The following is a 26,527-nucleotide window of genomic DNA, read 5'->3' as shown; positions in this document are numbered from 1 at the left end:
CCGCTTGTTTCTCCACAGATTTCAGGAGAAATGCTTTTACGGATCTGAATGTGTGTAAAAGAGCTGAAAATGCAGTGGCTGGTTACCTGCATTCAATTTTATTCTCTCAATGCAGAAAAAAAATAACACCCCACACACGTTTAAACCCAGTGTGAATGAGGCCTAATGCAACTCAAAACATATTGTAAAGTACTGCACAGACCCCCACCCTCAGGTTTGGAGAAAACACCATAACTGCCATGTGGCTGAATAAGATCAGTACATTTAATATATATATATATATATATATATATATATATATATATATATATATATATATATATATATATATATATATATATATATATATATATATATATATATATATATATATATATATATATATATATATTTTTTTTTTTTTTTTTTTTTTTTTTTTAATTATACACACACACACTTTTTATTTATTTGTTTTTTATTTATTTGAATAAAAAAGAGGCCTGGTCATAAAAATGGGGCAAATCCTTCCAGTCCTTAAAGAGAAGGTCCAGCCTGGTTGAAAAAGAATAAATAAAAAGTCAGCAGCTACAAATACTGTAGCTGCAGACTTTTAATATTAGGCCACTTACTTGTCCAGGGAGCCTGCGATGTCAGCACCCTAGCTGAAAGGTGGCACATGTGGCACCGGAGGGGGGAGGAAGCATACAACGAGAGTTCCACTTTTGGGTGGAACTCCGCTTTAAGTGGTTAAACTCCATTGAAAATCTGTGGAATGACTTGAAGGCTTCAGTCCACAAACGGTCACTATCAATTTAACTGAACTTGAGCAGTTCTGCAAAAAAGAATAGGCCAATATTGCAAAGTCTAGAGGTGCAAAGTTAGTAGAGCCATATCCCAACAGACTATAGGCTGTAATTAAAGCAAAAAGGTGGTTAAAACAAAATACTGACACAAGGAGGGAATCCTTTTTTTCCAACTCCAATTCTGGTTTTGAATTTACGACATGTTGGTGCTCTTTTACATTGGGTAAATACAGCTGGACAAAACAAAATTTATAATATATATATATATATATATATACACACATATATACATACACACACACATTTCTGCAACTCACCAAACTTTATTTTGGGGGGGCGGGGAGGGAGAAAGAGAGAAGAGAGACTCTTCTATACCCACTGCAAGGAGGAAGAGTTATTGCATAGATAGATAATAGGTCTCTTCTGCAATAAAGGCTTCAACATACATCAAGCTGCATAGCTGCTGGGATGAAATAACTCCAGTGTCTATGTGCAGGAGTTAAAGTGGTTCTGCACCTTTAAAAAAAAAAAAAAAAAATATTAAAAGCCAGCAGCTACAAATATTGCAGCTGCTGACTTTTAATAAATTCACACTTACCTGTCCCAGGGTCCAGCGATGTCGGCGGCAGATGACGAGCGATCGCTCGTCTCTCTGCTGCCCCCGCCGCCATCCTCTGTCAGGGAATCGGGAAGTGAAGCGCTGTGGCTTCACTGCCCGGTTCCCTACTGCACATGCGTGAGTCGTGCTGCGCATCTCTGCTGGTCCCCGCTGTGTCCTGGGAACTGTGTGTCCAGGGGTCTTGTCCCGGAAGTGGGTGCAGATACCTGGATTATCCAGGTAACGGCACCCCCATCCCCCCTGAAAGGTGCCAATTGTGGCACCGGAGGGGGGGGAATGAGATGAGCGGAACTTCCACTTCAGGGTGAACCGCTTTAAATCGTCCCGAACTAGCCAAGGATGCCAAACCTGGAAACCTGGCAGAACAGCGGACAAGGATGAAGCATAGGCAAATATACCAAAATCTTAGATCCAGCTAAAAAGGTCCAAAATAGGGTGCACTGTTCCACACGCCACTGCTCTTACATGTACGATAGGCATCAGATAAAGAGCCCATCCCCTCTCTGTACACTACTGTGAATGTCCAACAAATGCCACACACCGATGTGGTCACTCCATACAAGGCTTTCATTTGCTGGAATTAAGGCTGGATCCACACCTATGCAGTTTTAGTGCTTTTTGCACTACAGTGCATCTAACATGGTTTCTTATGGAACACATTCTGTAGCGCAAATCTGCAAAATGCAAAAAACACTAAAACTGCATAGGTATGAATCAGGCCTAACATGGTAAAAACCCTTCCAACGCATTTCACCCAAACTGGGCCCTAATCGTAGAGATCCACTTTCCTTCGTAAAAATCTGTATTGTTGCAAATTGGATCGGCCTACAAAGAAGCTCCATTACCCCATACAAAGCAAGTTCAGAATATTACCTGAGATTCATATTGTAGCCTCCGGATCACTTCGTCTTTATATGCCAAAATACTGCTCGGTGCGTCTTTACAAGGGATTCTGGCCATGGTTTCTGGTCCAATGTCAGTGACCAATCCTAGCAATGTGTTCGGGTTTATAAATTCACTACGGGCACATACATAGGCCTCTCCACGCAGTAATGAAATCACAGACCATGTCACTGGTGCCACAGCAGCCCTCCCTGCGATGGATCCAAATAAAAGGAAAGTGGCCGGGGTAGAACAGTTCTTCATGGCTCTTTTTCTACATTCTGCCACCATATTCCATGTGTGCCCATTCAACATAATCCCAATGAGGAACAAAACCAAAGCAGGTACTCCAATGGCAGCCAGTCCATACATATAATTCCTCTCTGGAGCACAGGGGCAGTGAAATGCCACCACAGAAAATAATTCCTGGCTTCCCACAGTCCCAAGGGCAACCAGCCCATTGAATATCATCACATCTTTGCTCTTGAAGAACAGAGCTAAAAATTTAAAGTTTTCAGTTATAAAAGCAGCCATTGGGTGTCCTTGTGGTTTAAGCTTTGTCTTCTTAAATATAGAGGAGTTTTATTCTGTAAAAAAAACAAAATTTAAATTTAGCAAGCAAAAAGCATCACATGCCTTTTTTTAATGCTCATTTCCTGTCGTCTCAGTTTATATATAGTATTTTGATGTCCTCCGACTTCCTAGTGCAGTTTGTCTGAATTCTACGAAAAAAAATAAATAAATAAATAAAAACACCCACAAAAAACACACACACACACACACACACACACACACACACACACACACACACACACACACACACACACACACACACTTTAAATGATCTGAGACAGTTTTAGTTTCAAGACTTTATAGTCAGAGTTTCTTTAACAGATGCCCTCGCAGATGGATGTTTAGCAATTATACTGTACAGTATATATGCAATTCATTACAGTATACATATAGTAAAAAGGGAGCGAGGAGAGGAGTTAATGCAATACCCTGAATAAACTGTACCTTTTGTCTGGAATTCCGTGTAAAAAGTAGCAGTGCATTTATTGGTATGAGGGTTTCTAGCTACCATGCCTACAGCTTCACAACTGTTGCAGTACCCCCGCAGGGGCCGCTTAAAGTTGTGGCCCACCTATCACCCTACCCAGCATGCAAATGGTTGTAAACCCACATTGGAAAAAAAAAATATGCATAGCATACTAGCTCATTATGTAATACTCACCCGAGATCAAAAGCCCCCGCTGCAGTGCCGTACACAGCACTGTCCGGCGCCATTTCTCCCCGGAGTTACTTCTGTTTATCGTGGCTCCAGCGCTGTGATGATGTCACTCCTGCGCATGCGTGCAGGAGCCGAGGGTAACGGCACACTCACTGAGGCAAACGGCATGTACGATAACTTCAGCACATGCAGATACGGGGGAAAATCTCCTAAACCGTGCAGGACTATTTTGACCTGGAACTAGATGCCTTTGCTGTTCTCTGGTCAGAATGGGTAGGACTACTAGCGCCCCTTCTCCCCAAACAGCAACTCTTTCAAAAGTTGCCAGATAAGCTTACACATCTGTGTGGTTGAGTATTAGGAAGTTAGGTAGTTTGGACAGACTACAAGTCCCAATCCTCATTAAATTAGTAGGTATGATGCCTGGCAGGTGTGGAGATGCGACTCGGTCTATATCTTGCGATATGTATGCATTCCTTGATCATCCGATCGAGAGCAAATACTGCTGTGCAAAAATGTAAGCACATTGTTTCCCTGGAAGCCCAGGCTCTGAATCTGGGGAAGCAACTATCAGCGCCGAGAAGACCCTCCATACTAAAAGGAGAGCCTGGAACGTACCCGGTAGGTGCCAGCACAGAGGCGGGTGGAGACAAAAGTGCAGGCACTAGAAAAGAGTAGATTAGCGACTGTCAGGAAGGATAGAGGGGAAAGTGCCAGGGAGTCCAATCCAGGGCTGAAGCATCCCAATAAGTACTCTCCATTGAGTGACATTGGTGAATTCAGTCAGGGACCAGAACTGCTGGAGCTGAGGGACTCCTAGCTGCCAGGGGAAGAACTCCTCTAGTGAGAGTTGGGGTGGCGAGAAGCTCAGGGAAAGGAAAGATAGGTTCTGGTGGTAGGGGACTTAATTCTTAGAAGGATAAATAGGGCAATCTGTGACAGAGACCTGAAGTGCCAAACTGTATGTTGTCTACCGGGCGCTCGGGTTCGGTACATTATAAATCTGGTGGACGGATTACTGGGGAGGGGCTGGGGAAGACCCAGGCTGTTATGCACATTGACATGAATGACAAAGTCAGAGGCAGATGGAGTGTACCAAAGAACAATTTTAGGGACTTGGGAGCTTGAGGGGAACAAAAAAAATAAAAAAAAATAAATATGGGACCTACAAGGTAGTATTCTCAGGAATACTACATCGAGCCACACCAGAAAGGCAGAGTGAGATTAGGGAAGTAAACAAGTGGATGAAGAGCTGCTGTAGTAAGGAGAGGTTTGGGTTCCTGAGGACTGGGCTGACTTCTCAGTCGGTCACCAGTACTATAGAAGGGACAGACTGCACCTAAATGAGGAGGGTGCAGATCAGCTGGGAGTAAAGATGGCCAAAATGTTAGAGGGGTTTTTAAACTAGGGACGGTTTAACTCCCTGCTTGGTCAACTGGGTAATAGGGGAGATGACGGCCGAGAGACCGATAGACAACATACAGGCCATAATCTTCCCCATTACCCCATGACATATTGACCAAGCAGGGAGTTAGGTTCCACAGGGAGTTAAACCATCCCCTAGTTTAAAAACCCCTCTAACTTTTTGGCCATTTTTTGAAAATAAAATAAAATCCCAAGGAATTCTCTCTTTCTTTAAGCATGTAAAAGGAGGACAGACCATATTGGCCCCATAAAGAATGAGGAAGGTCATCTGATTACAAAGGATGGGGAAGATGGTGAAGGTATTGAATTTATTCCTCCTCAGTCTTCATGAGGGAATGGGGGGGGGGGGGGGGGCTTCACCAAAACTGCAGTGTTTACCCTCATGACACATCACAGGAAGTACCTCCATGGTCAACAGAGGACAAAATTAAAATTAGACTTGGGAAACTTAACATTAATAAAATTACCGGGACCAGATGGCTTGCACCCGAGGGTACTCGGGAAACTCAATCAAGTAATTGTCTGACCATTGCTGCCAAGTTTTACTGGCTAGAAGGAGTACCAGTTGATTGGAGAAAAGCCAATATAGCACCAATATTTAAAAAAGCCCAAAATACTTACCTGGGAATTAAAGACTACTTAGCCTATCACTAGTATGCAAGTTCTTGGAGGGGATAAGGGACATACACACACACACACACACACACACACACACACACACACGAGTTTAGTCATGAGAACAGTATCAATAGCAGTAATCAGCTTGGATTCATGAAGAATCGTTCTTACCAAACCAATTTATTAACCTGCTATGTGGAGGTGAGTTGCCATCTAGATAAAGGAAGGCCCATAGATGTGGTGTACCTGGACTTTGCAAAAGCAATTGACACATTTCCCCATAAACGTTTACTTTACAAAACAAGGTCCATTGCCATGGACCATAGGGCGAGTACATGGATTGAAAACTGGCTACGAGGGCAAGTTTGAACGGTGGTGATAAATGGGGAGTACTCGGAATGGTCGGGGTGGGTAGTGAGGTCCCCCAGGGTTCTGTGCTGGGACCAATCCTATTTAAATTTGTTCATAAACGACCTGGGAGGATGGGCTAAACAGTTCAATCTCTGTATTTGCAGACGATACTAAGCTAAGCAGGGAAATAACTTCATAGGATTGTAAACCTTGCAAAAATATCTGAATTAATGGGGTGGGCAACTACATGGCAAATGAGAACCTCTGGGGGAATTTAGGATGGAAAAGGGTCCTAGTAGATAGCAGCTTGACATTGCATCATGCCATTGCTGAGCCTAACAAAGCAAACAGAATATTTTCATGCATTAAAAAGGGGATCAACTCCAAAGATAAAACAAACAATTCCCCCACTCTACAAGACTCTGGTCTGGCAGCACCTGGAGTATACTGTCCAGTTCTGGGCACCGGTCCTAGGGAAGGATGTACTGGAAATGGAGTACAAAGCAGGGCAACAAAGCTAATTAAGGGTCTGGAGGATATTAGTTATGAGGAAAGGTTGCGAGCACTGAACTTATCCTCTCTGGAGAAGAGACGCTTGAGAGGGGATAGGATTTCAATTTACAAATACCATACTGGTGACCCCACAATAGGCATAAAACTAAATTTGCGGAAAGGACGCGTTTAACAAGACACGTGGCCACTCATTAACATTAGAAGAAAAGAGGTTTAACCTTAAACTACGTAGAGGGTTCTTTACTGTAAGGATGTGGAATTCCTTTCCACAGGCAGCAGTCTCAGCGGGGAGCATCGATAGTTTCAAAAAAACTATTAGATAAGCACCCGAACAACCGCAACATACAGTGTAATACTGACATAATCACACAAATAGGTTGGACTTGTGTCTTTTTTCAACCTCACCTACTACGTAACCATCTACAGGTGTCAGCGTTTGCAAGAAATAGCTAGAATGCACCATTTTCTGTTCCACTGGCAAAAGGACCTGTGGACCCCGTCTTTAATTCCACCATGCCACTGCAAAATAGCGGTTGATTTCCTACTGGGTTGCAGTGGCCTACAGCAGGGCTTTTAGCATGTCTTCCATCTTTCAAAAGGTTGCATAAAAATAACAAACAGAAAAACAGGAAATAAAATTCTTGCCATCCAGGCACTAACTCAACAGGTGGAGGGCTTCTCCCAGTCACTCACAAAACAAAGAATGTAAAACTTCTCTTCCAAAGCAAGCTTCACATAAGCAGCTCTCATGTTTTTGCTTCCCGAGTCCCAGGCCAAGAGCAGTCCTTTGCTTTAGTCCTGTTCAACTTATACCACCTGTTGGTGGACACAAGCGGACCGCAAAATCTGTTCCGGAACCAAACTTGCCAAGGTGGCTGGTAAAACCTGGACCAGATTCCATGTTAGTTCTCGGCAAATAAACATTTCAGAAAAGTTGTGCATAAACTGTGCCATCCGGTTATTGTAGAAGATTGCATCCAAACTATCCATCTCCTGAAGAAGTGGACAAATGCTCTGCAAAAACACAATGGGGTTGATTTACTAAAACTGTGGAATGCCAGAATTTGGTGCATGGTAGCAAATCAGCATCTAACCTCAGCATGTTCAATTAACCGACCAGTCTTCGCAGTGGCAGGTTGGCTCGGAATCGCTGTAGATGTACGTCGGGCCTGTACACAGCGATCTGTGGGCACGTGCCAATCAGCGGGTCTGGCAAACTTGATGTCTGCCGGCTGCCCATGGATTGTTCCCCTTCAGAGACAGAACGGGGGATCTACCAAAGTAAACAAGGCAGATCTCAATTCCTTCAGGAGATGACACACAGATCCTGTCTTTCAGGAAGATGAATCTTTGTGTTGTCCCAGACAGCCCATCCCCCATACAGTAAAGTGACCAGATTTTTAAAATTAAATCCGGGGACATATTTTTTTACTAGTAATGGCAGAAATCAGTGATTCATAGCGGGACTGCGATATTGCGGTGGTGAATTGGACACTAATGCCAGGTACACACGACCGTTTTTTCCATCGGAATAAACTCTGAAGGTTTTTCCCGACAGAGTTGTCTTGCCTACACACAATCACACCAGAGTCCGACGGTCTAGAACACGGCGACGTACAACACGTATGATGGCAATAGCTTCCGTCTCATACTTGCTACAGCACATGCGTCGTTTTTGGTCCGTCAGTATGCAGACAAGCGGTTTTCCGGTTTTCCCCCATTCAGTTGGAAATATTTAGAACATGTTCTATTTCTAGGTCCCTCAGAATTTCCGGGGAAAAAAAAGTCAGATGAGGCGCACACACACACACACACACACACACACACACACACACACACATATCCGATGAAAAGATTCCGTCTGACTTTTTCTGTTGGACATTCCACTCATGTGTATGTGGCATTAGTGACACTTGACACTTTGTGGAAACCAGCGACACCAATACAAAGATCAGTGCTAAATATATGTACTGTCACTGTACTAATGACACTGGCTAAGAAGGGGATAACATCTAGGGCAATCAATGGGTTAAATGTGTGCCTAACAAGTGTTTTCTCACTGTGGGGCAGGCGATTTTACTAAGGGAAGACATAGATCCCTGTACTTGCTTTGCAGGAACACAAGATCAATGTCTTCCACACCGACAGAATGGCGAACTGTCTTGTTTACATAGGCAGACCACTAGGCAAGTCCGCCGGATCCACTGATTGGCTCCGATACCCAGAAATGCAGGATCACCTATACAATTGATCCTGCGCAGTGCGACCACCCCATAGCAGTAAATCTGCTATCAGGCGATCGGCAATTGGTTAAGATCATCAGCATTATGATAACTTACAGGCAGCGGGCGGTCTATCATGGCTCAGGCTGGCTCTGTCACAGTCTGTCACATAATATGACTGCTGGGTGCTGATTTTATTAACCAATAAGTGCTGCTGCCTGCAAGTTCTGATATCATCCATTATGCTTGAGACAGACAGTGCAATGTAGCCTATTCACAGACACCCCCAAAGCACACCTGTGTTGAAGCCTTGAATGCACTGGCAGCCCCTCTATTGGATCTACTTCCCCTCTATTCCTGCTGCTGGACATCATCAGCTAGCTCAGTTGCCTCTCTGCCCATCGCCTCCTCCGCCACCAGCCTTACAGCCTCTCAGGTCTCACTCTCCGGGCCCCGGCTACTACTGGGTGGAGAGCTGAGGAAAATAACTCTGCCGGGGAAGGCAAGGAGATAATCAGGCTGGCTGGGATTTGAGCCAAGGCAGAAGAACATGGGGAGCGGAGCTGAATGGGCGTGTGCCGGAAACTGAAGAAATAGTCCATCCGCTCCGACCAGCACATCAGAAAGAGACACAGATAATGGAAAAAAAATACACCCCCCCCAAGCTAGTAGGCGCGGGGGTGTGCAATTCAGATTTGTTTTTTTATTCTGCACTGACTGTCTTTGAAAAGTGCCCCAGCTCCTGTTGAAGTCAAATCCAGGGGACAAAACCAGGGACAGTGTCCTCAATCCGGGGACTGTCCCCTCAAACCAGGGACATCTGGTCACCTTACCATACAGTTAGTAAACACATCCAGGGAACACATTTAACCCCTTCCCTGCTAGAATAATGCCAGTGCATTTTTTTCACTGATCACTGTAATGTCACTGGTTCCCCAAAATAAAAAATCTGCAATAAATCCCCTATTTTGTAGACGCTATAACTTTTGCGCAAACCAATCAATATTACGCTTTTTTTTTTTTTTATATAAACCAGAAATATGTAGCAGACTACATACTGGCCTACATAGATAAAGAAATTCGATTTTTAAAATGTTTTATTGGGTACGTTTTATAGCAGAAAGTAAAAAAATATTGGGTTTTCAAAATTGTGTTTTTTTGTTAATAGGGGAAAAAACAAAAAAACTAAAACAAAAAAAACAAACAATTTAAAACTGCAGGAGGTAATCAAGTATCACCAAAAGCAATTTTTCACTCTCCAGTTTTAAGCCCGGTTTACCACCATGCATTTTGTAGTGCGTTTTCAGTTTACAGAGACACGCTACAGTCCATTTAACATGGTTTCCTATGTATGTTATTCACACGTGTGCATTTTATGGACTTTTTTTTTTCTGGTTCCATATAGACTTCAACAAATCAAAAGCGTATATTCAAAATGCACCTGCAATATGTAAACTGCAACCTGCATAGGTGTGAATCAGGCCTCAGTAAATACAAACCCAGTGAGACTATGTGAAACCCACCTGCTTGTGCTTTGTTGTAACAGGTGCTTGAAAGGCCTATTTGCATGTTTGCTTATAAAAATGTGTTACCTGTATATACAGGCTTGTAAAGTTGAAGAATTAGTAAAGTCCCTTCATAACAATTTTTCTGGTTACATATAAAGAAATTTCTGATGCAGTTACAGGAGGGAGGAGAGAGACAGGCACTTACTATAAATTTTCCTTTCCGGGTCTATCACATCAGCACACAAATGGGATAACACCACCTCTGGAACCCCCAGGACCACCTCTTCCTAGCTAAATAACCCTTTCATGACTAAGCCCATTTCTGACATTTGTTGGTTGCAAGTTAAAATATGTATTTTTGTTATATAAAATTACTTAGAACCCCCAAACATACAGGTTAGAGTTACAAAGGAGGTCTAGTGCTAGAATTATTGCTCTTACGATTGATACCCCACATGTATAATTTGAACACCGTTTACATATGCGGGCACGACTTACACGTGAGTTTTCTTTACTGCGCAAGCTCACATAAAAAATAAATAAATAAATAAAAACACCCCAACCACACACTTTTTTTTTATTGCCGTCACAAGGAATGTAAACATTCCTTGCGACAGTAGTAGGTGGTGACAGGTACTCTTTATGGAAGGATTGGGGGGGTGTTCTAAAAGATCCCAAATCCCTCCTTTTGCACTTCAAAATATTCAGATTTAAAAAACTGCCCTATTGGCAGCTGAGTAAAACAGGAAGTGATGTCGCTTCCGTGTTCACAAAAAGAAAACTGGAACCAAGACATCCTCTCCCGCCCCTCCAGGATAACAGCTTTTAGCCACATCGGTTGTTATCCCTGAAGAGCCAACCGCAAAGAAAAGTGTACAGGGATGATGCATGCAGCCCGGTATAACCCCTTAAATCCGAGGCCGCATATGTGCGGGAAGGAGATAAACAGCCCCTCCCCAGATGAAGTCTTCAACAACCTAGCCAGCAAAAATCCACTGGGGAAGGAGTCCTGTGCGGACAGGAGGATAGGCCAGGAAAGGAAAATTACAGTAAGGGCACTTTTATCGCCGATGCCCAGCCCAGTGTAGAAAAAGCAGCATTTTTCAGCTGCTAGCGGGGCGCTTTTTTTCCCCCCGCTAGCAGCCTAAAAAAGGGTTAAATGCACTGGTGTTTTAGGAGTTTAGCTCTCAGGCTTTCACACTGGAGTGACAGAAGAGGCGCTTTACAGGTGCCATTGCGCCTCAGTGTGAAAGAGTATCTCCTAACACTTTCCCATGTTCCTGGCCCTACCTCACATCAGCACACAATGTTATAACTAGCCGAATAAAACAGGCAGGAGAGAAAAAGAAAAGAAACACTGACAATTAAAGTGGTTGTAAACCCTTACAAACCACTTTGACCTACAGGTAAGCCTAGATTAAGGCTTACCTGTAGGTCCAAGAAATATCTCCTAAACCTATATGGTTTAGGAGATATTTGCCCGAAAACGGGCACCACTGTCTACGGCGCATGCGCCGTAGATAGCGGCGCGCAGGCACACTGAGCGCGGCATTTCCAATAATGGAGCTGCCGCGCGTGTCGACTCCCGTGCGCATGCGCGGGAGTGACGTCATCGCGGCTTCGCCGAATGACAGCGGCGGAGCTGCGAGACCCCACCAACAAGATGGATGCGGCAGACTACAGGGGACAGCGGTGACTTCGCTGGCTCCTGTGTCAGGTAAGTGACACATAATGGGCTACTATGCGATGCATAGTAGTCCATTATGCTTTGCCTTTGCAGGGAATGAAAGAGGAAGTAAACTCATCAGGGTTTACTTCCTCTTTAAAGAAAGGCTGCTAAAGACAGAATTTAGGTTTCATCCCAAATGTGCAGAACTTGCTGAGCGCATGTCTAGCTTGTAAAGCCAAAATGAAGGGTGCACAAGAACTTAAGCTAGCCATCTCACATGCATCTTCCACCAAAATCCTGGCAAAGCTGCCCCAAAAAGCAACGTGTTCTACTTTAGTTGACTGCATTGGATTGCAATGCACTGGTGTGAAGTAGGCCATTGGAATCCATTGTAAACACGGTTCATGCATTTATGGCGCAAAATAAAAACACATTGGTCTGGTGTGAACCAGCCTTAGGTCCACTTTTCAATTCATAGGATTCCCAAATGTATTGAAAGGTAAAGACACTTGTGCCCCAGATGCTGGAGGGCCCCATCCACTCCTGGAAGTGCGTGGCTTAAGCATGCATCAGCCAGCTTCATTGAATAAAGCTTAGCGCACCTGTACTGCAGATTGGCCTCATCAAGTCGCTCGCATTCTTCATCAATGAGCTTTTAACTTAGTCATTCTGGGAAAAGAAGGCCCCTTTTTACATTTGGAAAAATCTGCATGCATTTTGCAGTGGTTGGGTCTGGGTACTAAACGGACCAATGAGATTGAAATCAAAAACCATGCTTTTGTGTCTTGCCTGTGGCATGGATATTTGCCACATACTTTCTGCTACAGCCTCCTAAATATAGGCTTTGAAATTTATGCATCCACCATCTTATCCATGGTCACTCGAGGCAATACATGAATGAATGAATGTCCAACATTCAGCCTGAGCTGGGCAAGGCATTTTCTATTGCGCTGATATAAATGGATGTGAGCCATTGCCACATGAGCTGATTAAGGAGCATGAAAGCCACCCTGTGCAGAAATCTGGGGAAAGCAGATAGGCATGTCCTATGTTTTCTGGAGTGTTTGCTTTTAGGGTTTCTGCTCCTAAAATAATGCAAAACACCATACGTTGCATTCCTTAAGACCCCTTTCACACCACACCACCCATTGCGTCAGCGGTAAAACGCCATTTTTAGCGGCGTTTTACCGCCGGATTTGCGGCGCATTTCGACCGCTAGCGGGGCGATTTTACCCCACGCTAGCGGCCGCGAAAGGGTTAAAACCGCAGGCAATACGCCGCAATAGCGGCGTTTTGCCGGCGGTATTGCAGCGGTGGAGGAGTGGTAAACACACCGCTCCTTCTCCGCTCCAAAGAAGCTTCTGGCAGGACTTTTTTCTGACGTCCTGCCAGCGCACCGCTGTAGTGTAAAAGCTCTTGGGGCTTTCACACTACACACTATGGTGCAGCTTCTTTAGGGCGGATTTCAGGCGCTATTTCTAATGCTATAGCGCCTGCAAAACTCCCTGTGTGAAAGGGGTGTAAGAGCTCTTAAAAAAACAAAAAACAAACAAACCCCGCTACACTGTCCCTTTAAGACCTATCTGCTTTTATCCACTTAAGCCTTGTACACACAATTGGATTTTCCTATGGGAAATGTGTGGCGACAGGCTGTTAGTGAAAAATCCGACCGTTAGTACGCTCCATCGGACAACTGTTGTCGGATTTTCCCACGGACAAAATGTCTGTTGTCGGATTTTCCGAGCGTGTGTACACAAGTCTGTGGGATAAAAGTCCAAAGTACAAAGTACAAAAACACGCATGCTCAGAAGGAAGAGCCAGAAGTGGTCCGTCTTGTAAACTAGCGATCGTAATGGAGAATTAACATTCGTGACGTGGCAAATTATGAAATCTCAAAATGCAGCGCACATTCTCTTCTTCTTTAATGGGATAATAAGGAGGCTGCTTTGCTGGTGATACTGATGGAATTATTGCAAACTAATTTTAAAAGGCTTTTATCATAGGGCTGATATCAAGAAAATATTATGCTTTTTTTGGGCAAGTTACCACAGCACCATTATCCCATAGTTGGTGTCCCTTGTCAATTTTACCTCCTCCCATGCTCGCCTCCAAGTGCAGTGCGCTAGCAGGATGGTGAAAAAAGTCCTGCTAGCCACATCTTTGGAGCGGTGAAAGGAGCGGTGTATTCACCGCTCCTACCCATTGAAATCAATGGGACAGCGCAGCTATACTGCCGGCGGTTTTAACCCTTTTTCGGCTGCTAGCGGGGGTTAAAACCACCTGGCTAGCAGCCGCAGACCGCCGCTAAAAATAGCGGTGCTTTACCGCCGACGCTCGCACCGCCCCAGTGTGAAAGGGGCCTTATATCACACCTGTAGAATATCCGTGACGTTTAACCACTTAGTCCCCTTTCACACTGAGGTGCTTCTAAAATGCCAGTAAAACACTGAGGGCTTTTGAAGAGCTTTTTTAGGCACCTTTGAAGAGCTTTCCATTAATTTCAATGGAGAGGGGCGTTTTTTCACCGCCCTGCCAGTGCACCGCCCCAGTGTGAAAGCATTCATTGGATTTTAATGGAAAGGTTTTCGTGAGCTTTTCAGGTGCTTTTTTTTTAGCTTGAAAGTGAATCAGCGTGAAAGGGGTCTTAAGATCCACGCTAGTGATCAGACACTTCTGGTTAGGGAGCATGCGTGTAGCCGGAGGCTCACTTTCGCTGCGATTACACACAGCAGAAGCTGATCAATGGGTGCATGGTACCCGATGTCCTCCTTTCGTCAGGCAAAAGAGACAGAACAATGATACTGAGTAAAAACACCTCACACAGTATAGTAAAACACTGGCTAGGGCCACAGTTAGCCCTTTGATCATCCCAATGTTAACCCCTTCCCAGCCAGTGCCATTAGTACAGCAACAGGGCATTATTTTTTTTTTTTTAGCACCGATCACTGTATTCCTGTCACTGGTCCCCAAAAAGAGTCAGATTGTCTACCGCAATAATAGATTATATACACATTGGGCAGCACAGTGGTGTAGTGGTTAGGACTCTCACCTAGCAGTAAGAAGGGTCGCTGGTTCAAATCCCAACCATGACACTACCTGCCTGGAGTTTGCATGTTCTCCCTGTGCCTGTGTGGGTTTCCTCCGGGTACTCCGGTTTCCTCCCACAATCCAAAGACATGCAGGTAGGTAAATTGGCTTCTGTTCAAAATTGGCCCTAGGATATGAATGGGGACCTTGGATTGTGGGCTCCTTGAGGGTAGGGACCAACATGTGTGTGCAATGTACAGGGATAGGAACAATTGTAGACACTCACTCAGGTGGAACTGGATGGACTGGTGTCTTTATTCAACCTAACTAACTATGAAACACATACTCTCTTTGTAGATGCTATAACTCTTGCACAAATGAATCAAAAGCCTATTGGGATTTTTATTTTTTAAACCAAAAATATGTAGCAGAATACAGATTTGCCTAAATTTAAGACTTTTTATGAGTTTACTAGCAGAATGTAATTTTTTTTCTTCAAAATGCTCTGTGTGTTGCATGGCCCAGAACACAGGATGCCCAATTTCAAGAAGGTTTTCTTCCAACTCCAGAAAAGGCTGAACCTGGAGGGGTGGTGTGGCAGGGACTTGCCAACTGCTATAAACAGGTGGCCTGGATCATGACAACCCCCCCCCCAAACATTGGAGGGGAGGGGCTGTCTTGTATTTAGCTAGGAAGAGGCAGTGCTGTGGGCTCCAGAGGACATGTTAACCCATTGTGTGCTGACATAAGGGAAAGCCAGGAAAGTATTCTTAATGTCATTTGAAATGAATTGTGGTATTGGACAGCAAATTATGCTATGAAGCAGAGGCCACCAATGTTGGTTACTGCTATATGGGAAAACTATGTTTTATGAAAACAGCTCAAAGGATTGTATTAAATCCCATGCTGTTTATTCAATAAACCTAGAAATAGATCAGTGTTGAAGTAGTCTGACCTGTCTAAGCTGAAGCTGATTGGACATTCTGAGTTCTCCACCTGAACTGATCAGAGCACATGTAAACCCACAATCAAATATTTAACATATTATAGCTAATCTGTCCTTAAATGTAGTGGCTCAATTTAATTTTGCCCTCACCCCCTTTATATCAGCTGGCTGTCCTGCTGTTGTCCCTGGAATACAGAACACCTTCTCCTAAACTGTGACATAGGTGTGACCTGTAGTTCAGAGAGGAGAAATGGGCAGAGTTAAAGTGGTTATAAAGGAACAAGGTATTTTTTTTTGGGGGTTTAACCTTCATGCATTCTATGTATGAAGGTAAAAACCTGTCTGCAGCAGCCCTCCCATACTTACCTGAGCGCCTCCTTGATCCAGCAATGCCCATGAGACCCTTGCTTCTCTGGGGATTTGCACTTCTGACTGGCTTTTGGCCAGTGTCAATTACAGCCAGTGAGCCAATCAGGAGAAGGGTGGGCTGCAGCTCCATGCATGAATGGACACACAGCCACAGCTTGGGTGCCCCCAGAGCAAGGTGTTTGCTGTGTGGGGACCCAGCAGGAGGGGGGGGGGGGGGCCCGAAGCACTGTCATGGGACCTGAGAAGAGGAGGAACTGGGCTGCTCTGTGCAAAACCACTTCACAGAGCACGCAAGTATAACAGGTTATTTTAATATTTAAATAAAAAAATAAAAATTAATTAGAAATAGGATGTTTTATATCTGATTCTAATTTTACATGCAAAAATGTTTTGTATAAAACGATACTAAAGCCTGGGGAGGAAACAATAAGTTTCTCTTTCATGTGAAAGCTTAGGGTTTATAATTCATGACATTGTATTACTGAAACTTGTTTTTCTTTTCAAGGACAATGACAGATGTAACATTAAACCACCTAAAAAGTAACATTGACAGAACACCACCCCAAGATAAGAATTTCCTTTGCATTTTCATGATCTTCAAGCTAGTAGAGACCTGTCTAACCAGATGTCTCCTAGAAAGTAAAGTTCAATGGAAACACATTCCAGTAAACTGAAGAAAAAAAAAAAAACCCAACAATGAATGGGTGGAGGAGGGGGGGGGGGGGGGGGGGGGAGGGGCAGTTTGAAGGGCATAATACAAATACACAAAAAAAGCCAACTGCCTAATAATATGTTCAAGATTAAAAAAAAAGAAAAAAAAAAAAAAAACACCTCTTAGGAATTAGATCTCCTGATCTAGGCAATGATCCAGCATCTAAAAAGGTGCTAGACATCAGCTCCAAATCAATTTACCTGGGGAAGAAAGCAATTGAGCAGTTTAGAGAACCATGCCTATGCACACTTTTCCCCCCAGTGTTGGGATTTTCTGTACATAGATCCCTCTCCATTGCCCCAAGCAGGGGGGTCTTGTGTGACTAAAAACAAATATTAGGGGATAATACAGGGGCTGCAATTGCCAAGAGCCTGACCTGACAAAAAAACATGTACAAGAAGAGTCACATGGGGGTTGATTTGCTAGAAAAATCTGGAAACCAATTAAACTTCCATGTTTCCATGTCTGAAGTTAAAAGCCGACTGACTACCATGCACAGCGGGACCTTTTTTATAAAAGGTGAGAACAAGAATGTTGAAAACATCAAAGTTACATTCAGCATGCAATGGGAGAAACCTCATTATGCAAGTCATCTTCAGATTAGGACCTAGAGCAAAATCGGATAACAGAAACAGTCCTGAACAGATTTATTGCCAAGATGTTAATGTACTCATTAGGCAAAATGTGCTACTATATTCAGGTGACATACAGTTGTATTAGCAAATTAGTTGCTCATGTTAGAGCGCAATTGGGGTATAGTAGAAGAGTCCATATGTAGACTATTCATTGTGTGCAGGACCTGCTGTATGGTGCAATCTAAAGTTAAGTTGGGCACACATATGTTCAACCAGTGGGTCGAATGACCACTGAACCCTGACCCAGAGTCACAGCTTAGGCTTCACCTTGAGCCAAGGAAATCTGCCTACAGTAGAACCTATATTTATATATATATATTAGAACGGGGTCTTCTCACAACTGGAAAATTAATGGCATGCCAAATGTGGCTAGCAAATGAGCAGTTTGTCCCATCAAAATGTGCCATAAATACTTTGGCACATAAGGCATCCCATTCACGTGAATTAGATGCCTTATGCGGTCACACACACAAAAAAAATAACTAAATATAAAACCCACGCAGGTGTGAATGCCACCCAGAGTGTCCAGTTTATAACAAATGCCACAATGAGCCCAGACTGCCAACTGCTTCCGGCTTTAATTTGTTAGGGAAGACACATTTTACTAGTTGATATAGAAAATGCTTCCACGGTTTTCATTTGACTTTATGACTTAACTCAAGATTCAACAAGAATCAGCATAAAAAATGCAAACATTACTCCCTGGAAAGGCCAAATAGTATCCATTAGCTGGATGTATGGAAATTCAATTGATTAAGCCCCGAGTGTCCATTATCCTGATCCATTTCTCAGTTTTGTGGTCTGAAGAAACTATAGCTTCTCCACATGAATTGATCTATACAATAAAGGATTATAAGCATACCAATAAAAATAGTTGTATTCTTTTTAATGGAAACAAAACACACCCTGAAAAGATCTTTACTTGCCAAGCTCTAAAGTAGATAGAGTTATAGGCAACACTTTTATTTCCAATTTTGGATCACGCAAGACCCCATTACAGACGATCAGATTTTCTGCAGATTTTTGTCTTCAGATTTACAAAAGCCATGTAGGTCAAGGAATTGCCTGACTGCATACAAATTGAAACTGTTAAGGTTTAACCTCATATTTTAGGGATGAGCCGAACACCGCCCGGTTCGGACTAGAACCTACGAACAGACCGAAACTTCACGTGAACTTTAGAACCCTATGGGACTCGAACGTTCAAAAATCAAAAGGGCTAATTTTAAAGGCTAATATGCAAGTTATTGTCCTAAAAAGTGTTTGTGGACCTGGGTCCTGCCCCAGGGGACATGTATCAATGGAAAAAAAAAAAAAAAAAGAAACCACACGGCCATTTTTTCAGGAGCAGTGATTTTAATAATGCTTAACCACTTCAATACTTATACACCTTCCTGCCCAGACGAATTTTTAGCTTTCAGCGCTGTCGCACTTTGAATGACAATTGCGCGTTCATGCTACACTATACCCAAACTACATTTTTATCATTTTGTTCCCACAAATAGAGCTTTCTTTTGGTGGTATTTGAGAGCCTCTGGGATTTTCATTTTCTGCTAAACAAACAAAAAACACCCAAAAATTTTGAAAAACAACGTTTTTTTTGTTTCAGTTACAAAACTTTGTAAATACTGTATTTATTGGCATATAACACTCACTTTTTCACCATGAAAATCGGGTGAAAATAGCGTGTGCGTGTTACACGCCAATACAAAAAATGTATGTTTTTCCCTGAAACTTCCCTCTTAAAATGAATGTGCGTGTTATACACCCGTGCGTGTTATACACCGATAAGTAAGTTTTCTCCTTCACTTATTGGCACTAACGGGGCTGCAGTGACAGGCACTGATAAGGCAGCACTGATGGGTACCAATGTGGCACCAATGAAGTGGCACTGATATGCGACAGATAGATACTGATAGGTGGCACTGATGGGCGGCACTGTAGTGTACAGTATTGTAGGGATGGATGCCAATCAGTGCCAAACAATAATGTATGGCAGTGATGCCCATTGTGGGCACTGATTGGCATCCCTGGTGGTCTAGGGGGGGCATACCTGGTGCTGGGCATCCCTGGTGGACCAGTGTGGGCATCCTGGGAGGGGAGAAGAGCTCTTCCTATTTTAAGACCACCGGCTCTTCCTATTTACACTGTGATCAGCTGTGATTGGACACGGCTCATCACATGGTAAAGAGTCTCCATCAGAGACTCTTTACTGAGATCGTAGTTGCGGTGTGTCAGACTGATACACCGCAACAACGATCACAGAGATGCGCGCCCCCGCCCCCCTCTGATGCAACGCAGGTTTCTGTCAATGGGGAAGCCCAGGTTTCCCCTTGCTTCAGAGGGGGGTGGGGTCAAGTGACGGATAGCCCCGTCCTCCTCAGCTAAGACCTGTCAGACTGCCGGGATTCCCGAAGTGTCTCCGGTGGGAGAGATCACCCATTGCTGGACCACGGAGAAGAGATCAGCCAGCCATCGCTGGATAGCAAGAGTGGCTTTCCACTGCTGGAATATTAAATTAATTTTTTTTTTTTTTTTTTTTTTTTTAATAAAGGACTTTTCCCAATGGTGTCTGTGTGGTTTTTTTTTTAACAATTTTATTTTTATTTATTTTTTACACTTACTTTAACTACGTTTGTACCCATTTACCATTTCAAACAGGGGGAGGGGCTGGGATCTGGGGGTCCCCTTTTCAAAGGGGGCTTCCAGATTCTGATAAGCCCCCCCGCAACCACCGGCTAGGGTTGTGGGGATGAAGCCCTTGTCCCCATCAACATGGGGACATGGTGCTTTAAAGGGGGTCACAGACCCCCAAACGCATCCTCCCAATGTTGCGGGCATGTGGCCTGGTACAGTTCAGGGGGGGGGGCGCTCTCTCGCCCACCCTCTTTTCCTGTTGTCTGCCAGGTTGCGTGCTTGGATAAAGGGTTTGGTATGGATATTGGGGGGGGGGGACGCATTTTATTTTTATTTTTTTTAAATCAATCACCTTCAATTACTTTTCTCTATAGACGCGAGTGCTTTTAAATGACAGTTTGTGCAGGGACAGTTCTAAGCACTAGAAACATGTTCCCCCCCCTTTACAGGCATACTATACACACCCCCATGGTATGAAATTTAAAGGAATATTTACACTTTTACTGTTTCACTTTAACCACTTGGGTACCGCGCTATTGCAAAATGACGGCAATAGCGCGGACCCACATTTTCGGGACTACGTCTATTGACGTAGTCCCGGTTACGAGCGGCCTGCGCGCCCCCTGAGGGGCGCGCGCGGCGCGCTCTGTGATCGGCGAGTCCGTGAGACTCGCCTGATCACCGATCCGTGTAAGGGGTCGATCCCGACCCCTTATCACGTGATCAGCTGTCAGCCAATGACAGCTGATCATGTGATAAAACGGAGCCGGTAATCGGCTAGTATTCCTCCTCGCGCTGACAGCGCGAGGAGAAAAAAAAAAAGCCGATCGCCGGCGGCCGTGTTCGGGACATCAGTCCCGATCACGGCCAGCAATTTAAACGGACACCTGCCCCCTGCCAGTGCCCACCTGCCACCCGCAGTGCCATCCTGAAATAAAGTAAGTGCCCCCCTGTCAGTGCCACCCAGCAGTGCCCATAGTGCCCACAGTGCCACCCAGCAGTGCCCACAGTGCCACCCAGCAGTGCCCACAGTGCCACCCACAGTGCCACCCAGCAGTGCCACCCACAGTGCCACCCAAAATCTGCCTCAAAGGTGCTGCACCCCAGTGCCGCCCATCAGTGCCCAGCAGTGCCGCCCATCAGTGCCCAGCAGTGCCACCTATCAGAGCCACCTATCAGTGCCACCTATCAGTCCCATCTATCTGTGGTACCTATCAGTGCCCATCCGTGCCACCCATCCGTGCCACTTATCCGTGCCACCCATCCGTGCCATCTTATCTGTGCCCATCTTTGCCCATCAGTGCCGCCTTATCTGTGCCCATCGGTGCCGCCTTATCTGTGCCTATTAGTGCCGCCTTAACTATGCCTATCAGTGCCCACCAATGCAGCCCATCAGTGCCCACCAATGCAGCCTATCAGTGCCGCCTAATCAGCGCACTTCAATGAAGGAGAAAAATGACCCGTTTGCAAAATTTTATAACAAACTATTAAAACATGATTTTTTTTCTTTTTTTGTTTGTTTAGCAAAAAATAAAACTCCGAGCTGTAACTAAATACCACCAAAAGAAAGCTCTATTTGTGGGAAAAAAATGATAAAAATTTCATTTGGGTACAGTGTTGTATGCCCGCGCAATTGTCATTCAAAGTGCATCAGCGCTGAAAGCTGAAAATTGGTCTGGGACTGAGGGGGGTTTAAGTGCCCAGTAAGCAAGTGGTTAAGCATTGTTAAAATCACTGCTCCCAAAAAAAAAAAAAAAAAACGGCCGTTTTTAAAACTTTTTTTTGCATTGATACATGTCCACTGGGGCAGGACCCAGGTCCCCCAAACACTTTTTATGACAATAACTTTCATATAACCCTTTAAAATTAGCACTTTAGATTTCTCCCATAGACTTGTACAGGGTGTTCCGCAGCTTTTCGAACTGTTCGCTGAACAGGCAATGTTCGACTCAAACCCGAAGCTCATTCCTAATGTAGAGTAGCACACCGCGATGGGGGAGGGACCAGACCCAGACACACACACACACACACACACACACACACACTTTCCAGATGAGCATTTTACATAGATAGATGTTAGCATAATTTATACCTACAAGTGTTTGGAAATGCATAATCCTAGCAAAGCTGGATGAGGAATAATAATAATAATAATAATAATAATAATCTTGCAAATGCTGTATGGACCTATATGCATCAAAATGTGCATAAAAGTAGTTTATGTGGCATTGCATGTTTGGGGGGGGAAAACACCCCTCCCATTTAAAAATCATATTATTCCTGAGGATACACCTACTATGCATTTACACACACACGCACACACACACTTTCTGCTAGCAAGAGCCATCATATAGATTGCCATTTTAATTGTGCCTGTGTGTATGAGCTAAGGGTGAGCTTCAGCTTCTTACCACCGATCATTCCTTTGGACTGCATCTTCCAGTTTCTACAAGAGCAAAAGATTGCTGTAGATCAAGCATCAAAGTATCACCTTTCAGCAGCTGAGCGCACCAAGAAAAGCCAAGATCTGATTGCTGAGCTTTCATACAGCAATCCACCACTCTGCACAAGATTTTATGTAAGACCAAACAGTCTTAAAAAAAAAAAAAAAAAAGTTTTGGAAAGGAAAGGGGAAAATTTGATGCATGAATCATCCATCGGAACCAGGGGGGAAAAAGTGGATTGAAGTTGTTTTATGAAGCCAATTGCAGGAATTGTTAAAAAAAACAACCTGAATGCAATGATAAGTACATGAAACAACTTACTGTCAGTGTGCAGAGTCCTCCTAGATGAGTGCACAGTGTCCCATTCCCTACAGAAAGCACAGCAATGCAGCCAGGGTGGGGAGACTCCGCAAGACTGTATGCCTGGCAGGGATTCTGCGTGGGGCGGACCTATAGGAAATGACATGCGAGCTTTGCTGCTAATAGGAAGGGGGTTCCCAGCTGACTTCTATGAGCTGCTTACTAGAAACAATGTAATCCTGATACTCTAATGTGATTAACCGCTGTGTGACATATAGCAGTTTCTTCTATGAATAGGACGATATGCCATTCAGATCTGCTACAATCTGAGCCCTCTGAAGAAGTATATCCTCCCAGCTGCAGTGGGACTACAAATCCAAGCATGCCCATTGTTACTGAATCCCATAGACAGCTGTTGTTCTATCACCTGCCTTTGGAGACAGTGTTGAATAGGGTCGCCACCTTTTCTTCAAGTCAAACCCAAACAATTTAGCGGCGCACAGCAAAGTTTTAGTTTATTGTATAAACTATTCATATTTTTCAATTTAACAACATTTCTAATCATATGAAGTTAATAACAAGAGTCCCCCTTTATATCAGAGTCCACAGAGTTCCCCTTTTACATCTGAACTTGCAGAGTTCCCTTTCACTGTAAGGGGGGACTCTGCAGTCTCTGATGTAAGGGAGAACTCTGGGGACTCTGATATAAGGGATGCTCTGGGAACCCCCCTATTTAAGGGGGAACACTCTGATGTACGGAAAGGACTCTGATGTAAGGGGGGAACACTGTGGCCTCTGGTGTAACAGGCAAATCTGATGTAAGGGGAGCTCTGAGAAACCTGATTTACCTTAGTGTACTTACTCAGAGGCAGGAGAGAGAAGGGGGAGACTTCAGTCACAGACAGGGATGGATGGTGAGCTCACTCACCCCTTGGCAGTCAGCACCTCTCATCCAGATGTATCTGAGGCTGCTGGACTTCAAATTTCTGGCCCCTAATTTCCTTTCGTGAGGCACAGCACCGGGGATTGAAGTGTGGACAGACATATAGGGTTAGGGGTAGGAGGAAGAAGAGCAAATCAAGCCCTCTCTCCCCTCCTGTCTGGGTGGGGGAGGGGTAATTGTTAGTGCTGGCTTTGGACAATATGAAAAAGAGAGTGTAACAGACACTCTTGGCTTACACAACTGCAGCCAGCAACCCTGCTGGGAAGCCATAGTCTGGTCTGAATAATGTGTCCGGGTTGCAGGCGGTCTGAAACCCAAACACATGAATCCAAACCCGAACTGTCCAGGTGAATCCCGGACAGGTGGCAACCCTAGTGTTGAAGGTACCATCTATAACTGTCCCATTCCCCATTCGCTTCTCTCTGATGATGATCTCTGGCCTTAATGAAGCAATGTGTATTGATAAGCAGCCAGTGCCATCTTAAGACCAGTGGTACTTGGGGGTGGCAGCGGTGGTAGTTGGGGGGAGGGGTAGCAGCGGTGGTACTTGGGGAGGTGGCAATTGGTGGTACTTGGAGGTGTTAGCGGTGATACAAGGGGGTTGGTAGTGGTAGTGCCATCCTCTTCCACCACTTGTGCCTCTTACTAGCTCTTTTACTAGCGGAAGAGCCCGGCTTTCTTCTTCATTTCCGCCGCCATTCAGGGGTCTTCTTCCGACTTCGGGGTCTTGTCCCGCTCTTCGGGGGTCTTGTCCCCCTCTTCAGTTCTTCTGCCAGGCCTCCGCTATCTTCTTATAGCTCTTTTACTAGCGTTGGCCTGGTCTTCTGTTGCCTTCTTGCCTTCTTCTCTTCTTCTCCCTTGCGATGTTGACACGGCGCTCTCTCTGGCCACAATGGCAGGGACGCGTTGTACGGTGTGCATCCTCCAGGACTGTGACATCATAAGGGGGATGGGGTCACCATGTGACATCAGCCGGTGACCCTGCCCCTTGTCCCTATATAAGTCGCCGCACAACACTTCCCTGCCATTACGGCCAGAGAGAGCATTGTGTCAACATCGCAAGGAAGGTGGCAGCGACAGCGACAGCGACAGAAGACCGGGTCAACGCTAGTAAAAGAGCTAGCCAGAAGATAGCGGAGGCCCGGCCGAACAACCGAAGAGGGGGACAAGGCCCCCGAAGAGCGGGACAAGACCCCGAAGTCGGAAGAAGACCCTCGGACGGCAGCCACCCACAAAGAAGAAAGCCGGGCTCCTCCACTAGTAAAAGAGCTAGCAGAAGATAGCGGAGGAGTCCGGTGAGAAGACCCCCCAAGACGGAAGAAGAGAAGACCACCGGAGCTGTCCAATAAATTAATTTAAAAACTTGTGTTGTGTTTTTTTATTTACACCAGGTGAATGGGTAAGGGTACATCGTATCCCATACTCATTCACATAAGGTGGGGGGCCGGAATCTGGGGGTCCCCTTATTCCTCCCGGATTCCGATAAGCCCCCCACCCGCAGACTCCGACAGCCAAGGCCAGGGTTGTCGGGAAGAGGCCCTTGTCCTCATCAACATGGGGACAAGGTGCTTTGGGGTGGGGGGGCTGTGGGGCCCCCCTTCCCTAAAGCACCCCCCATGTTGAGGGCACGCGGCCAGGTATGGCTCAGAAGGGGGGGCGCTCACTCGTCCCCACCCCCTTTCCTGACCGGCCCGGCTGCGTGCTCAGATAAGGGTCTGATATGGACTTTGGGGGGACCCCCATGCTGTTTTTTCGGCATAGGGCTTCCCCTTTAAGTCCATGCCAGGTGATGGGGCTAGCGACGTGTCAATTTCGCCAATGGAGGTGGAGACATTGAATTCCTTCACTAGACCCGTCTACCTGGAGCCGTGTTCAAAATGAACGGACTTTTCTCCGTGTGGGGGCAAGTCCATTCATTTCAAAAGTCCGGCGGACTAGCACACAGATGGGCAGATTGTTCGCCGGACTGCCGAGTCTGGCGGACAATTTTGGATCAAAACTTCTTTCTAAGTCTGACGGACTTTTGGGGAAAAAAGTCAGACGGAGTCCACACACGGGCGGATTTTCCGGTGGACTCTGGTCCGCCGGATAGTCCGATCGTGTGTACGGGGCATTAGTGTTAGTGTAAAAAAGTCTCTGGTATCAGCAAATCCAGAGAATAGCCATTCACAGTTGGATTTTCACCCCTATGGATAGTCCTTCTCTCACCAGGCCTAGCAACCAACAGGGTGCTCAGATCAAGAACAAGTCTCTGCCAAAGCCTTTATGCAGGTCACCTTGGTAAACTGAAAATTTGTAGAGCCCTTCCTATGGTACCAGTATCTTGCAGCCGATCCGGCGATACCACGGGAGATTGGATTCACTTGGGTCTTTCAACTTGTCCAGGCTCTTGTTGAGAAGCCAACCTTTGCGTGGCCTTCTCCCAAAGAGTCCTCCCCTGGATACCTTCACAGTTGCTGGGCCTCTCCATTAATCGAGACGGCACCGGACCACCTCCGAATCCTTCCTCCTTCGGCTAGCCAGCCCCGAGACATAAAATCGGGTGGATCCGCACCCAGGCCATGGAAGTCCTGAGGGCTGGTCAGGAGGACCAGGACCATCAGCCAGAAACCACTTCTGGACCGGAACCCCGACCCACGTGACATCCGCACTTTAAGTACCCTCTCCCAGGAAGCACAGCAAGAGTGACACTCC

The 26,527-nt window shown here is 45.2% G+C and overlaps 1 protein-coding gene across 1 annotated transcript in view; it reads right to left on the bottom strand.

The window, feature by feature from the left end:
• Positions 1-23,031, bottom strand: part of CALHM2 (calcium homeostasis modulator family member 2) — a 29,823-nt gene extending 6,792 nt beyond the window's left edge. The window contains exons 1-2 of the mRNA XM_077455273.1: positions 22,912-23,031; positions 2,275-2,870 (exon numbers count right to left, since the gene is read on the bottom strand). Of these exons, the coding sequence (XP_077311399.1) occupies positions 2,275-2,817 (543 nt within the window). The 5' untranslated portion in view covers positions 2,818-2,870; positions 22,912-23,031. The remainder of the gene's footprint in view (positions 1-2,274; positions 2,871-22,911) is intronic.
• Positions 23,032-26,527: the final 3,496 nt, after the last annotated feature.

This window comes from Lithobates pipiens, unplaced genomic scaffold (assembly GCF_037356315.1).
Source record: "Lithobates pipiens isolate NorthernLeopardFrog02 unplaced genomic scaffold, aLitPip1_a1.2 Scaffold_25, whole genome shotgun sequence".
NCBI lineage: Eukaryota > Metazoa > Chordata > Amphibia > Anura > Ranidae > Lithobates > Lithobates pipiens.
The sequence above is the reverse complement of the archived record's forward strand: the minus strand, read 5'-3'. Positions and strand labels throughout refer to the sequence as shown.